The sequence below is a fragment of the Apostichopus japonicus genome, chromosome 12, assembly GCF_037975245.1.
Source record: "Apostichopus japonicus isolate 1M-3 chromosome 12, ASM3797524v1, whole genome shotgun sequence".
Classification (NCBI taxonomy): domain Eukaryota; kingdom Metazoa; phylum Echinodermata; class Holothuroidea; order Aspidochirotida; family Stichopodidae; genus Apostichopus; species Apostichopus japonicus.
The window spans coordinates 20,389,841-20,404,343 of NC_092572.1; the positions used below are offsets into that span (position 1 = coordinate 20,389,841).

The 14,503-nt window shown below is 39.7% G+C and overlaps 2 protein-coding genes across 3 annotated transcripts in view; both read left to right on the forward strand.

The window, feature by feature from the left end:
• The window catches only part of LOC139978022 (uncharacterized), a 134,241-nt gene that overhangs the window by 60,274 nt on the left and 59,464 nt on the right, over window positions 1–14,503 (forward strand). The gene's annotated exons all lie outside the window — the stretch shown is intronic.
• The window catches only part of LOC139977379 (uncharacterized), a 39,971-nt gene continuing 31,790 nt past the window's right edge, over window positions 6,323–14,503 (forward strand). Inside the window, exons 1-3 of the mRNA XM_071986680.1 lie at window positions 6,323–6,550; window positions 8,656–8,719; window positions 13,247–13,579. Of these exons, the coding sequence (XP_071842781.1) occupies window positions 8,674–8,719; window positions 13,247–13,579 (379 nt within the window). The 5' untranslated portion in view covers window positions 6,323–6,550; window positions 8,656–8,673. The remainder of the gene's footprint in view (window positions 6,551–8,655; window positions 8,720–13,246; window positions 13,580–14,503) is intronic.

Below are 14,503 nucleotides of genomic sequence, written 5' to 3' on the forward strand. Positions count from 1 at the left end.
CACATAACAAAGAATTACCAGACGTTTACCATGGCATCTGTAAATCGAATCAACGCCGTATCTAAAACCATAGCCGAGAAACTAGGGATCGATGACCGCATGGAATCCATGGCCACTAAGCAAACCTTCATCACCCCTAAGGACCACAAGGACAATTTCGAAACAACCTCCCATGCAGGCTCATTAACCCGGCAAAGAGCGAAATGGGACTTATAGGCCAAAACAAGTAATCTTAGACATAGACAGAATAAAACAACACCGTAAGGACCGACACGAAGGTCAACCAATGGAGGATTACGTCATCTGTCATAGAATGGTTGAGGAACATACAGAGCAAAGACAAACACACCTTCATCAGTTTTGAAATTGTTGAGTTCTTTCCTTCCTTAACAAGACGCCTACCGAAAAAGCCAAAGCTATGGCCAAAGAGGACATCTACATCTCCAACAAAGACATCCAGATCATCATGCCCCCGTGAAGTCTCTCCCATTTGACGATGGCACACCTTGGATGAAAAAAGGACACAACGACCTCTTTGATGTCACCATAGGAAGCTACGGTGGGCCGAGATATGCGAGCTGGTAGGACTCTACATCCTAAACATCCTAGCAAAAGAATATGGTAAGGAATACATCGGTATATATATATACAGGGACGACGGCCTAGCAGTGTTCAAAAACACCAGCGAAAGTAACGCAGACCGGAAAAGAAAACACCTGACCAACTTATTCAAAAAATTGGGGCTCAACATCGCCATCGACTGCAACCTAAAGATCAACAACTTCCTCGACGTAACCTGGAACCTCAACACCGGAAAACACTACCCTTACAGAAAGCTCAAATGACCGCCCACTGTACATCCACAGACAATCCAGCCACCCACACAACATCAACAGGTCACTACCAGCCTCGATTAGCAGACGCATCTCCGCAATCTCACACGACAAAGAGATCTTCAAGAAAGCTGCACCAGCCTACGAGGAAGCACACAAATCAAGCAACTATACCGAGGACCTATCATACATCGCCAACCAACCGTAACAACCGCAACAGAAGGCACAACATCATCTGGTTCAACCCCCCCCCCCCTTCAGCAGCAACGTAGCCACGAACATAGGAGGCACATTCCTGAAGCTCATCAACAAACACTAGCCGAAGACATCGAAACTACACAAGATATTTAACAGAATTACCGTAAAAGTCAGTTACAGCTGCATGCCTAACATCGCCAGCATCATCAAAAGACCCAACAAACGGTATCAACCACCCACACAACGAAAAAAAAAGAAGATTGCAACTGCCGACAATATAACACAAAGACATCGACAACTGCAAGACTAACATAGGTCTAACAGAAGCCCCTTTCAAGCATATTACAAGTGAAAACCACTAAAAACACTAAAACGCCACGGAACGCTCGAAGCATATCTGGCAGTTGCAGCAGAACAACAAAACAATCACCATCAATTGGTCGATCGCCGGCAGGGTTAAAGCTTAAAACAACGAGTCGAAGTGAAGCAACCCTGTCTCACAGACGAACTCACCATGATCAACGCAGACAAACAAACCCCCCTGAGCAAACGCCCGGAATTCATATCGAAAACATGTTCAATATAAGCAACTCTAGCCCAAACACCGACAAAGGAACCACACACAACATATAAACCGATGACGAGTCTATATATATTTCGGGAGTAAAACTTGAAGCTAAGATACGATAGCAGCCTTCTTCGACGCAGGAAGACCCTTCGACAGAAAGTGGCACAACGGCCTACTACTGAAACTCAGAAAATACCATTTCCCGGCAAAACTAACAAGATGGATTGCCAGCTTCCTGTCTCACCTGATCGTTAACTACAAAATTGGCACATCGTTCTCCTCATCGTTACTACTCACCACCGGTACTCTACAAGGAAGCGTCATCAGCGCGATCCTATACAGTTTGTACGTCGGAGACATCCCTCAACCAGATAACGCTTACATTAAACTTTCGCAGTATGCTGATGACATCGCCATCTGGACCAGCCACAATCAGCCAAACAGAGCAGAAGAATACCTACAACGCTACAATAACCGAATACACAACTGGTGCAACGACTGGAGAATGGAACGACGTGATTCTAGTCTCAAATCAAGCTCGTTTCCTGGGATTAACCATTTATAAAAAATTCACCCTTGGACACCACCATGAAAACACCCTCAAGAGAGTCAGACAACGCGCGAATATATTACAAAGTATAGCCGGATCATCGGAAAACACCAGAGCATCACCACTCACAACAATGAAGATTTACAAGATGATGATCAGTCTGCTCTTCGAATATGCAGCTCCAGCCCTAGCTCGTGTCCAACTCAGCACAAACAGAAAAATTGGAAGTTTCCAGCGGAAAGCATGCAGAATAGCCTACCACCTACCTCCAGAAAACAGCAACATAACAATCACCATAGCTAACATCCAACCAAGGGACAGGTTCCTCGACAAGTGTACATCACCAACACATCGTCTTCATCAGTTTATAACAAATTAACTTAAAAGATCGGCATTCATCTTGGACTCATCCCCCCTCACCGGCATGAACAAAGAAATTTGGGGCCCGCAACAAGCAGAAGAACCCCATTAGCTCATAGAAGCCACAACGTCGTGACGTCCGTTTAGCCTCCGAGTCCCCCCATTGCTCATATCGCCAATCCAGTCTTCGAAGCCAGCCACCACTCATCGCCTCCCTAAAACCTGCTACTTTCCTACCATCATGCAGCCACGTTTTTCTCCGACCCGGCCCTCAAAGTTCATTATAAACACAATCCCAAATTTTAGATCTCAAACCATGGAGTCTTTTATTAATACCAGCCAGGGGCTTTCGCCCCTGACCCGCTGAAGCGACTAACGGCGGAAACAGTTATCTTCAAGACATTAAGTTAAGTAAGAGTTACAACTATTAGTGTTCCACTAATCCCAACTTGTCTCAACCTATATATATATATAAATATATGTGTGTGTCTGTGTGCGTTGTTATAGCTATCAATTCGAGGACTTGTGTTCTGGTACACATCTTCGCTTTGAGGTCATTTGGTATGTGACCGTCAATTTGAGGAGGTCCTTAAATTCTAAAATTAGGGAGTGGACTCAAAGTGACCTCAGAAAGCTCCGTATCGACTTGAGGTCTTTAATTTGTTTATGTCGTTAACGTGTACATCTTTAAACAGTCACTACATGAAACTGTGTATAAATTGTCTTTTAATTGGTTGTTGTATTTATCCTTAGTAATATTATCAAAGGAGCAGTACTTGCAAGCTAGAAGCATACATGTATTTGAACATTTCACATGCATTTTTATAGGATTTACAAGAACATTTGTATTGACTTCTTTTTCATATTCCAAATTGGGTAAAAAATGATTGCTTACTACAAAATAAATTCAACACCAGCTACCTTTTTTTTTTTATATCCCTGCGACCATTAGAGTTGGTATTCCGGATTAGTATTTAGTCTGAGTTTCTCATAGACTCTAGCATTGCGTCACGAACTAACAGATGACGTCATCAATATATTTTGTGGAGTGTTTCACGATTTGACGTTTGTTTCCAGGGCTGAAGTTAAAAGATCTGCTTTATTGGCTCCAATTATAGTGCGCTGTAGCTAGGAAAGTGTTGTGATTACGTTATCGACCTGCAACTGTCGTAAATCGACGACAGGCTCTACAATCAGCCTGCATAGCTTCTTAACATCATTAGGCTATCTGTGTTAACACTGTGTGGTAATATGTTCATGTCTAGACTACAGTGTAGTTATCATACAGCGTTCACTCAAATACCCTCATATAAGACAAAATATGTGGCAGGCGTTGCAGACCAATTGTTAAAAAGAGGTCCTCTACAACCAAGGCAGGTCGAATACTTAATAATACTCTGAAGAAACTTTTTCATGATAGCGTGCTATAGTTAGGGTCTATACAGCAGACCTTTAATGTCATTGTTTCCTGTTAGAGATGACACAAGAACTTCCTTTCATCGTAACGATTTGTCAAATATGAATGAATATTTTTAGATCGTTTGTGGTAAATAGTATCTTTGTGACATATATTTTTTTTGCAATGCAATATTAGCTGCAGATGTAAGTACTAGACAATAACTCAAAGGTAATTAATATTCAATAACGGGATCTTCCTTTTTTTTACCTTTCGTCCCATAAATATCATATGTGTCATTTGTTTAGCTGGCGGGGCCACTTGAATCTTAAACTCGGTAGTCCTGATGGCCAGTTGCCAAAAAAGTTAAGTTCAAACGCTGGAATTATTGGTTTCTTTCAACTTTCTTCCATTTTTATTGCCGACGTCCATTGAGACCTTTCACACGACTAGCGATATTTGTTTACACGAGCTTCGGCGAACTATCAAGCCACAATTCCAGATCGAGATAGAATTATTGTACATTTATGGCTGAAATGATCGACATATAATATGTGTGTGTGTGTGTGTGAAGAGGGGACAGGTCGAGAGGAAGACCTGCAAATGAGCCAATGTACATGATTTAGCAGGGTTACCAATAAAGCCTTATGTGATATTTCCCTAAACCACGAAAATCTCCATATAAGAGTTTAAACCATGAAGCAATTTCCACTAGCTTTGTGACCATGTGACCATGGGCTTGCGTAATAGAAAGGGCGAAATAGGGAACCAATATCGTCATGTCAAGTAGGAAAATAGTTGTTAATGTTTTTATTAAAGTTTATGAAACTGTTATAATCAAGTACTGAAAAATGTTATAAAACTTGACCTCTTATTATTATTAAACTGGTCAGTACAATAATCCAGATACCATCACAAACATTAAACGCGGAATTGTGTCAAACCAGAGTTTTGAGACAACTCCCGAAGTGAGACAATTCACTTGGTGAAGTGAGACAACTCCCGACTATACGGATCCATGATTCCAAATTCATTTCAATGCTTTCTCAAGACAAAGCATCAGAGATTTAAATAAGCTCTAACACTATTCAAGAGGTGTGTGTGTGTGCTAACTGGCACTAACGTTAGTCCTGCGAAGTTTTAAAAGCTACCCATGGCATGATTGATGAATCGCACTTTTTACAACATACCCTTTTCAGATGAAATCAAAGTGGTAGGGAATTGAGGGGTGGCGTAATGTACATAGAACATTTTGATTTCCTTTAAGAGGCCTTTTGGCAGACATGTCCCGCCAATATTTATGTAACAATATTTGCCACAGTATCAACACGATAAAGAGAGAGATAGGTACACTGTTGTGCTTAAATCCTTTTCAACAATAACAAGGTGCAATGAGGTGATTGAAGTGTAAAAAGTAGGCATATAGGTGGTAAAGCAGCAAAATCTTCTAACAACAATTTTCTTAAACTTTATGATAAAAGCGGACAATAGTTTTTAATTTTCAATAATAAGAATAATAACAATAGAACGAAGAGGTAAAGAAATACCCCTCTGCTAAATTACATAACACGTTGTGGGTATCACGTTTGTATTTTGCTGACCCAGAAATGTTCACGAAAAATTGCACCCATATGGTAATTGAATGAACTGACAACCTGACGTACCACAGAGATCGCTATAGCTCAGCTGGAAGATTTCAGCTGAGCAAATGAGACTCCGGAAATAAGGGAGTGTGATGTTGAGAGCATATACATTTTGGAAAAGGTCGGTGACACAGAGAACGTGGAAATACGTAACGTTGGGAATCCGACTATCTTTAGGCTCAGTAACGTCAGACAGATTTTTGAGGTGTTACTGGACGAGTGAATGCAATATGGCAGTCGAAAATGTTCACAATTGTCAAGATAGAGGATTAGTTCCTCTTTTATTTCTACTTATTGAGGCAGAAAAATGCACAGTCGGGAGGAAAATACAGAAATAGACCATACATAGGGTATAATATGTTGAAGAGAAGCAGGCACGCAAAGTGTAATCCAGGCTTAACTCGGACAAGAAAGTGCAGAAATTTTAGCCAAACTCACATATCCAACACGTGAACATATAACATATTCCACAAAGAATCTTGAATATATAAAGACAATTACGCGATGTTATCTACGTTATCCACACTTTTAAATCAGTAGTTCTCGGATTTGTGAGGTTTTGACGGGTACTATCGGATTTTTGACGTTTTGTATTGTGTTCAATTTGTTAATTTGCATGTCCATTCTACGCCTTCGTACTTTACCTACCAGAATTGTGCTGGCGTCCTTCTCAATAAGCCGTTTCCTTCCGTTTTCGGCGGAGGATCTGTTCTTCCCGAGTTCTATCTATCAAGTGCTCATTCAGCTAGCATCACAGACATTGTACTGGTTAGTGTTGTATAAATAATTTTTAGAAGAAAGGTTATTTCGATAGAGACCAAGTAGGTACTTGGTGAAACAGTGTCTTATACGCGCCTAACAGTAAGAGACAGCTGTGACTGCATTACTTGCCTTCGGATGGAATCTTAATGATCCAATTTTGGGGGATATACTTGTTTTAATAGCAGAAGTAATACTATATATCGCCGAGTAAAACCGTACAGCAGAGTAAGACGTTATTGTGTGAGTTTGTTTGACAACATTTCGTCATAGAGTTAGCTTAACATTAGACATATACTCGGTAATGTACGTTGTATGGTGGTGTATACAGACTTGGCGTGTCTCCTAACTTAGCGTACGGTGGTACACAATGGCCTAGCGTAAAATATTTATTTACTCTTACAGACTTAATGTAGGCTATTAGAAGTAGAAATGTGATTGGAATTAAAATTGTATTCGCATCTTTGTAATCAACTTAAATCTATACAACCACAGCAAAACGGTGAAACAATGTAAAGTGATATGAAACGAATAAACGTCAACTTTGTTTTCAAAGGCACTTTCACGAATTATTACACTCAATTAGATAACTCAAATTAGGCTACCATGTTGGAATAATTTGTTGCTGTTTCGAGCATTTGTACATGTAGAATTTCACAACAACTGTAAATAACATTTCAATTTATTGTAAACGTTTATAATGATAATGTTAAAGGGAATATTTTAGTGAAAATGGGATTGTAGTTGCTGTGATAGAGTGCTTGGAATGTTGGAATGCTGTCGAATCCAAGGACTGACTTACGTAGAGGCGTGACGTCAGTGAGGCACATTGGTCAGACTCGATCAGATCTCACTCTAAGCTTGGCCTTGATACGCTACACATGAATGTGTACATACTTCGCGTACGGCCGTGAATATGAAAGATTTCACGCTCAGCTTGGCCTTTATTCTACATAGGAAACTGTACAGAATTTACACACGGCTGTGAATACAACGTGATGACGTCACGAAGGCCCCTCTGTTGGAACCATTACAAAAATCTTTCAAATAACAAATATCTGAACAAAATATTATGAAAAAGTACTAGTTAGGGATTTCTGAAACGTTTTACTTCTCTAGAGGATGCTTACTTGCAACTAAACCGAAACATTTCCATCTAAATCGTTATTTTTATTTCAGAAATTTTAACTTTCCTCGCTACAGTGTAGCTTGCTAATGATAGCGTCCCTAGAACCCCCGAAACGAAGTGCCGAGATGACGTCACCGTCGCTAATTGTTCTCCACTGTTTCAAAAGTATTGTAGATTAAGTTGGCGCCAGGTTCAAAAATTAACTTCTCCTGCAAAATAGGATGAAACATCCACCAACTAGGACAGTGGCAATGAAAATGTTATAGTAGTTTCCATAAACACAATAGACCTCCACCGAAAAAAAACCCTTTGAAATGTCTATGAAATGCATAATGACGTTGTGCGGGCAAAAGTTTTCATAACACAAAACAAATTATGATAAATGTTCTTCATCAAATCACGAAATTTAAAATTGAAAGCGATACTGACTTTTGTAGGCATTACATAGATTCCCTAAATTTGCATATTGTTAACGCCTTATCCCTCTGTAAAACTTCTGAGACAAATTAACTTGCTCTTTCTGACTCAGTTCTGCGAAACCGTAAATAATACTAGCTGGTATCATATTCGGATAGTATCTCATTACTGTTTTCAAATACTAGCTATATATTAAGTTTCAAATCAGTTAAGGCCAATAACATTAACAATTTTGGCAGTGCCGATTTAGTTTCGACATTGAGAAAAAAATCTCGGCATGGTACCTGTCGCAGAAAACAATACCGGAGGATATTTTTTACTTTTTTTTACTTTTACAAAATTTCGCGTAGAGGAATAATTTTAGACCTCCCGCCTAAGTTTGCCAAAAAAAAAAAGGAAGCCTAGCACACGAATCGCAAATGTATTCAGAGATTTTTTTTTTCACAGTACATATTTCCCACTATATCACTACACAACACAAGCTGACTGGCTGGCTCGTTTTAAACAGGCCATGATTACTGATGTATGAAGTTCTAGTACATACTTTGTAACTTTTATCCGTCAAAAGTCTTTAGCATTTGTGTCCGTCTGTGCCATAACCTACATGTGCATTCTGTTCATAACGTTTGATAACATAAAAAATGCAACATTGTTTGGAGTTTTATATTGTGGATATCCCTGTCCTCCTATAATATTAGTGTTTGAAGAACTTTTTCATCTAAAGGAATTGTTTTACAAATAGGTGGTAAATTGCAATTGTAGCCCTAAACTAAAAATACTAAACTTCATGTTGTCTTTACAGATTAACATCCTTAGCAATATGGAGTCTGTATTAATTTTGTCCATGGTCATGTTCCTGTTGTCAGGTAAGATTAATTAGAATGTCACTTTGCATTTGATGTTTGTCACAAATTACCCGCAGCTTGACTCACTGTACCGAGTAGAAATATAACTCAAATAAGTAGACTCACTAATCCTTTACCAAGTGAAATTATCTCAGACGTATTTATGACTAAATTCTGTTCTTTATTGTGTTTTTGTGTCAGACACCTTTTATAAGTAATACTCATGTGCCTGTAGGTAATTGGAAATTAATTTCACTTAGCTGGTGGATAGTTTCATTATAAAAACAACACCTAGGGACATCGTGTGAAAAGTATGTGGAATCTGATCGAGCTGCTGCATAACTTGGGGAAATAACTATAGAACAATAGGGAATGCTAAGTAGATAGGAAAGAGTTTGTGTTTAAGACGAGCCTTTTTTTTAGAAGTAATAATAAGAAAAATTGTGGGAACGCGGAAGTGGTGGTGGAAGGCTGCTCTTGCCCTGGCTGGAGTACTTTGAAGAGAAAGAGCATTCAGAACCGTCCCGGTGGCTGTACTATGTAGCCCACAAGCACTCTAGTCACCTGGTTCCGAGTTTTTTTTTTATAGGGCTTAGGGGCCACCAGCCCCTCATCCCCTCTGCTAAGGCCGAGGCCTCCTACCACGAGTTAAACTTATGATTCTTTTTTATTTAAGCTTAGAATGGGTAGTTGAGATTATATAATCAAAAAGTAGATTTTTGATCAGAGGTTCATTTATTAAGAGAAGTTTGGTGTCAAAGTTTTTGATAGTAATAATATTGCTGGATGTTTTGCCAATTTCGTAAAGTTTTTTAATGGGAGTACAAATTTGGATTGAGGCAGATACGGTAGGAATAATTTGTTGCTGTTTCGAGCCAGTGGCGTAGCTAGGATTTTTTGAGTGGGGGGGCCATGGGGGGGCTGTTCTTTCTTGTGGGGGGGCCGGAGGTTACTATCTGAGCGGAGCGCCACCTTGGTTGGCGCGGAGCGTACAGAGAAAATTTGAGATTTCAGCATCCCCCAGATCGCAGGAGATGGCACCTGTGAGGCAAAATAGCATCCAAAAAGATGTGCAACTTTGGTGACAGAAATGCAAAAAAAAAAATTTCTCTTTCATGCTGACTGGCCTTGCCAACTCAGCCAGACTTTTAACTTGAGTGAAGTTGACATCAAAGGCGAACGGGACCATTTCAGTTTGGGGGGGGCAGAACTTTTTGTGCCCGAAAGTTCCCGTGACACTATCTAAGCGGAGCGCCACCATCGGTTGGCGCGTAGCGAACAAGAACATTTTTGGCACACAATGCCTCTCAGATTGCCGGAAACGGCACTTCTGAGGCCTTGCAAGTTGCATCTAAGCATTCTTTTATTTTATAATCTCACGTTTTAGAAATTTACAGTTCCCCAAAAATTTGGTAAATTAGAAGAAGAAAAAATTGTAACATCACTTTGAAGGGGAAAAATGGGACAGTATATTTTTTAAGCTGCTATATTTAGTTACCTTATTTATTATTTTAACACAGTACTCAGCTACCTCCAGAAAAACATTGTTCAACGACACGTAGGCGGGATAATGTCGCTGTGTCGGGTGAGACTGCAATTTGTCTCACAAAAAAGTATAAAATATAACAAAGAATATGATAAACCTGTACTTCTAGGCTTGTAGACACTCCCCCCCCCCCCCAACATCCATGAAAAAGAAAATGTTTCTTTTATTCACTCATGTCGGGGATATCCAGGTCAAGGGCGGCGGGAGCACTTTTAATCTGGGGGGGGGGGCACCGACATCAAAGGGCACTTTGCAGAAATTCGATTGGAATGATGCAGCGTTATATTCAGTACCCTTTATAACTCTTATTGTATTATCTTATTTGTGTATACACATCACTCCATCAACGCCCCCCCCCCAAGCAAAATATGCATACTAGCACTGCAATATCCAATGCGCAAATTGGGAAACAAGGAACAAGTTTTCTTTTGAGACAAAATGAGGTGAAATCATGCTAGTTGCTAATGTAGGAATCTTCCGAATTAGAGTTTTTTCTTGTTAATATCTTAACAAATTTTTTCCATTCGAAAATGCTTTGAGTTTGACCCACAGAAATTCGTTAAAAGTCACGGGCTTAGCCAGGATTTGCAAAGTTGTATGCACGGCTATCTGAGCGGAGCGCCACCATCGGTTGGCGCGGAGCTTTTAGAAAATTTTTGGTTTAACAAACCCCTCAGATGGCCGGAAACGGCCCTTCCCGAGTGTTCATTCTGGTTCCCTGGCCTCTTGCTAACTTGAGGTACCTCAAGTTTTATGTAGAAAAAAGGCACATTTCTAACCTGAGGAAAAGTGGGGGAGGGGCACGTGCCCCTGTGCCCCCCCCCCCGGTTCCGCCGCCCTTGGTCCAGGTATACAATTGACTAGTTAGAAGAAAAAAATTGATCGTGCAAAAAGCGTGGTAGCCCAGATGAACTGCGCTTACGGTGGTGTTACACGGAAATATTCGGGCATCATGATGCTAAATAAAGAAAATCATGGAATTGTCGGGCAAAAATTTGAAAAAGATTCGGGCAAGCTACTGCATATTTATATATATATATATATATATATATATATATATATTTTTTTTTTTCTCCTCTAAGGCTGCCCGAATTTTTCAGGACCTTTGCCCGAATTTCTTGTCCTCTGGAAATTTAGGGGGCAGTCTGCCCCCCTGCACCCCCCGCCTCGTACGCCTATGGTTGGCATCATTTGTTGTTTCAAGGTGTCAAGGCCTTTCTCCCAACTCAAAACCCTGTGGGCTACCGGTAGGTTTGCAGGAAATGCCCACATGTGGACTTAAATAGCATTAGAGGAAGGGGATGGAAGACTAACACGCATCGATGTTTCGGTAATGGTCACATTGGTGGCTCGGTGCTAATTAGGCCATTTATTGGGTTTCTTGAGGCAGCTGTCATCAGAATCTGGGTTTTTGTGCCAATCGATGACCGATAACATGTATTGGTAGATATCGATATCGCGCAGCACATGCACAAGGTTCGTGGTGTATGGTCGCAACCGTCGCATCGACCATTGCCATGCCATGCTGTATGACCATTCTCATGATTACTACAGATATTGTATTATTCTTATTCTGCCAGATGCAGACGAGAAAATTGTGTAACTCTATTTCCCAAATTATTGAACAAAAATATTAGTGAATCCCACTGATGTTTTTTTTTTTTTTTTTACAATTTTTTTTTTTTTACAATTTTTTTTACCCCATTCCCAGTGGGGGGGCCAGTGGGGGGCCAGCCGATTTCATGGGGGGGCCCCGGCCCCCCCTGGCCCCCCCGTAGCTACGCCACTGTTTCGAGCATTTGTACATGTAGAATTTCAGAACAACTGTAAATAACATTTCAATGTATTGTAAACGTCTATAATGATAATGTTAAAGGAATATTTTAGTGAAAATGGGATCCAGTCCTTCCTGTCATATCACTTTTTGATTTTGTATCGCTCTAGGCCTTGCCCTGTGAAGAATTGTAGTTGCTGTGATAGAGTGCTTGGAATGTTGGAATGCTGTCGAATCCAAGGACTGACTTACGTAGAGGCGTGACGTCAGTGAGGCACATTGGTCAGACTCGATTAGATCTCACTCTAAGCATGGCCTTGATACGCTACACATGAATGTGTACATACTTCGCGTACGGCCGTGAATATGAAAGATTTCACGCAGAACTTGGCCTTTATACACTACATAGGAAACTGTACAGAATTAACACACGGCTGTGAATACAACGTGATGACGTAACGAAGGCCCCTCTGTTGGAACGATTACAAAAATCTCTCAATTAACAAATATCTGAACAAAATATTATGAAGAAGAACTAGTTAGGGATTTCTGAAACGTTTTAAACCAAATCAAACCTATTCTCTTGTATGGTCGTTTCGCCATTATTAGCTTTACGTACCGTAATAAATTAAATAGCATACATAACTCTGCCTACCGTATCTGCCTCAATCCCAATTTTTACTCCCATTAAATAGTGAACATTATGATCCACAATAATAAGCTTTATTTTTTAAAGCAACCTAATGATGTTGTTGTCAAGATCAGACTGAGTGATATAGTTGCCTGGTACTATGCGGTCAACGAAAGTAAACCGAAAAGCATCAATGGCTCCATTGTAAAGAACAAGGATGCCACAATGGGAACATTACATGTTAGATTCATGTTTATACGACAGAGGAACCGCATTTCGTTGTTTAAAGCACGGTGTTGTTTTACAGTCAGCTGCAAGGAATTTAATGAACTGTTCTCTTAAATGTCTATTTTCTACTTGAATGCAATTCCGATCTACCTAATACACTAACTTTTAATGGTTTAGCACTGTGAGGGCACTTCCTCATTCCACAACATATTTAACTAAAACGCATTTTAACTCCATACTTAACTACATGTACATATGTTTTTTTGGGTGTAAAATACATAAATTTTCATCAGACATGTAGTACATCATTAGCTGTATCAAAGGTTGTGCAAATGGTACCGAGTGTATCTCTGTGGCTCATTTTTTCAGGTCCAATTATCGTGAAAGGCCAGGGTCATGTTTACTTATTTGGTGACAACGTTACGCTTCCATGTGTATCAGCTACAATGAGTGGAAATGAGGTGTTCGAATGGATTGATCAGGGAGAAACTGTTACTATATATTCAGTCAGAGCACCTAATTATACAGAAAAAACATACGATGGTCTGAACAACGACAAGTATGACAACTTTGACATAGATAATAATTATCCTAACGATGTGAACCTTCTCATCAATTTACTGGAGGTTAACGATGCTGGAATGTACAGTTGTAATTTTATACATCAAGAAACACCAGGATCAATGAATGTTGTAGTAGAGGGTGAGTATCAATTGTTATTACATGATATATAAACTGAATATTACCAATGAACGATATGACATATTGTATGCTGTATAAACTGTTGGTAATTACAGAAATTCCTGAGCATCGTGACAACAATTTTGCTTAAAATGTTTTGATGTTACTTTGGTGTCTTAAACTTTGAATATACCCAAGTTTCTTTCCAAACTTGTAATGACAAATGATGAAAAATAGCAAAACAATTATGATACAATATGTCACAAATCGGCTGACAGGATTTGGTTATTTTTGAAAACACTGAAATGATCTTGAGCAGGTCTAAGGTCAGGATGTGAAATCACAGGGTGTTTGTTCCCGTTCAGATTAACTTCTGTTATGTAAGTGACTATGTCATAAGAACAGAAGAATAATATTTTTCTAAAGTATTTATGAAAAAGGTCATACAAATATTTTCAGTACTCAAGATTAAGATGGCTGACATAATGGCCAAGCATGTAGTATTGGTAATAATACTAGTGTTTCAATATTTGCGTCAGGGGACGCAACGTCCTAAAAACGTTGCCTCCACTAAAAAAACGTGCGTCCCTGCAATCCTCCATGAAAATTTACATTTAAATACCTAGGCATGCAATGCACTCTACTGTACAGTATACAACTCTCTTACTGAACGTAGCGTCTGTAAAAATGTTATAGGAATGTTATAGAATGTTTGAGACAGCAGCAGCCGAGGATTAGAGAGGCTGCATCACGGGAAACAGCACTAGAGCTACGTGGAACTATCCGTTATATAAGGATGATTAGAGTTCAACCCACCGTAACCGCATCTTGTTAATTAGCATGGCGTAGCTTGAAGGAATCGAGACCAGCCAGGTACTTAGCATGGTAAACACGGTTTACGGACAAAGCAAATGGACTCTTTCCATAACAATACGCTGCATGTGA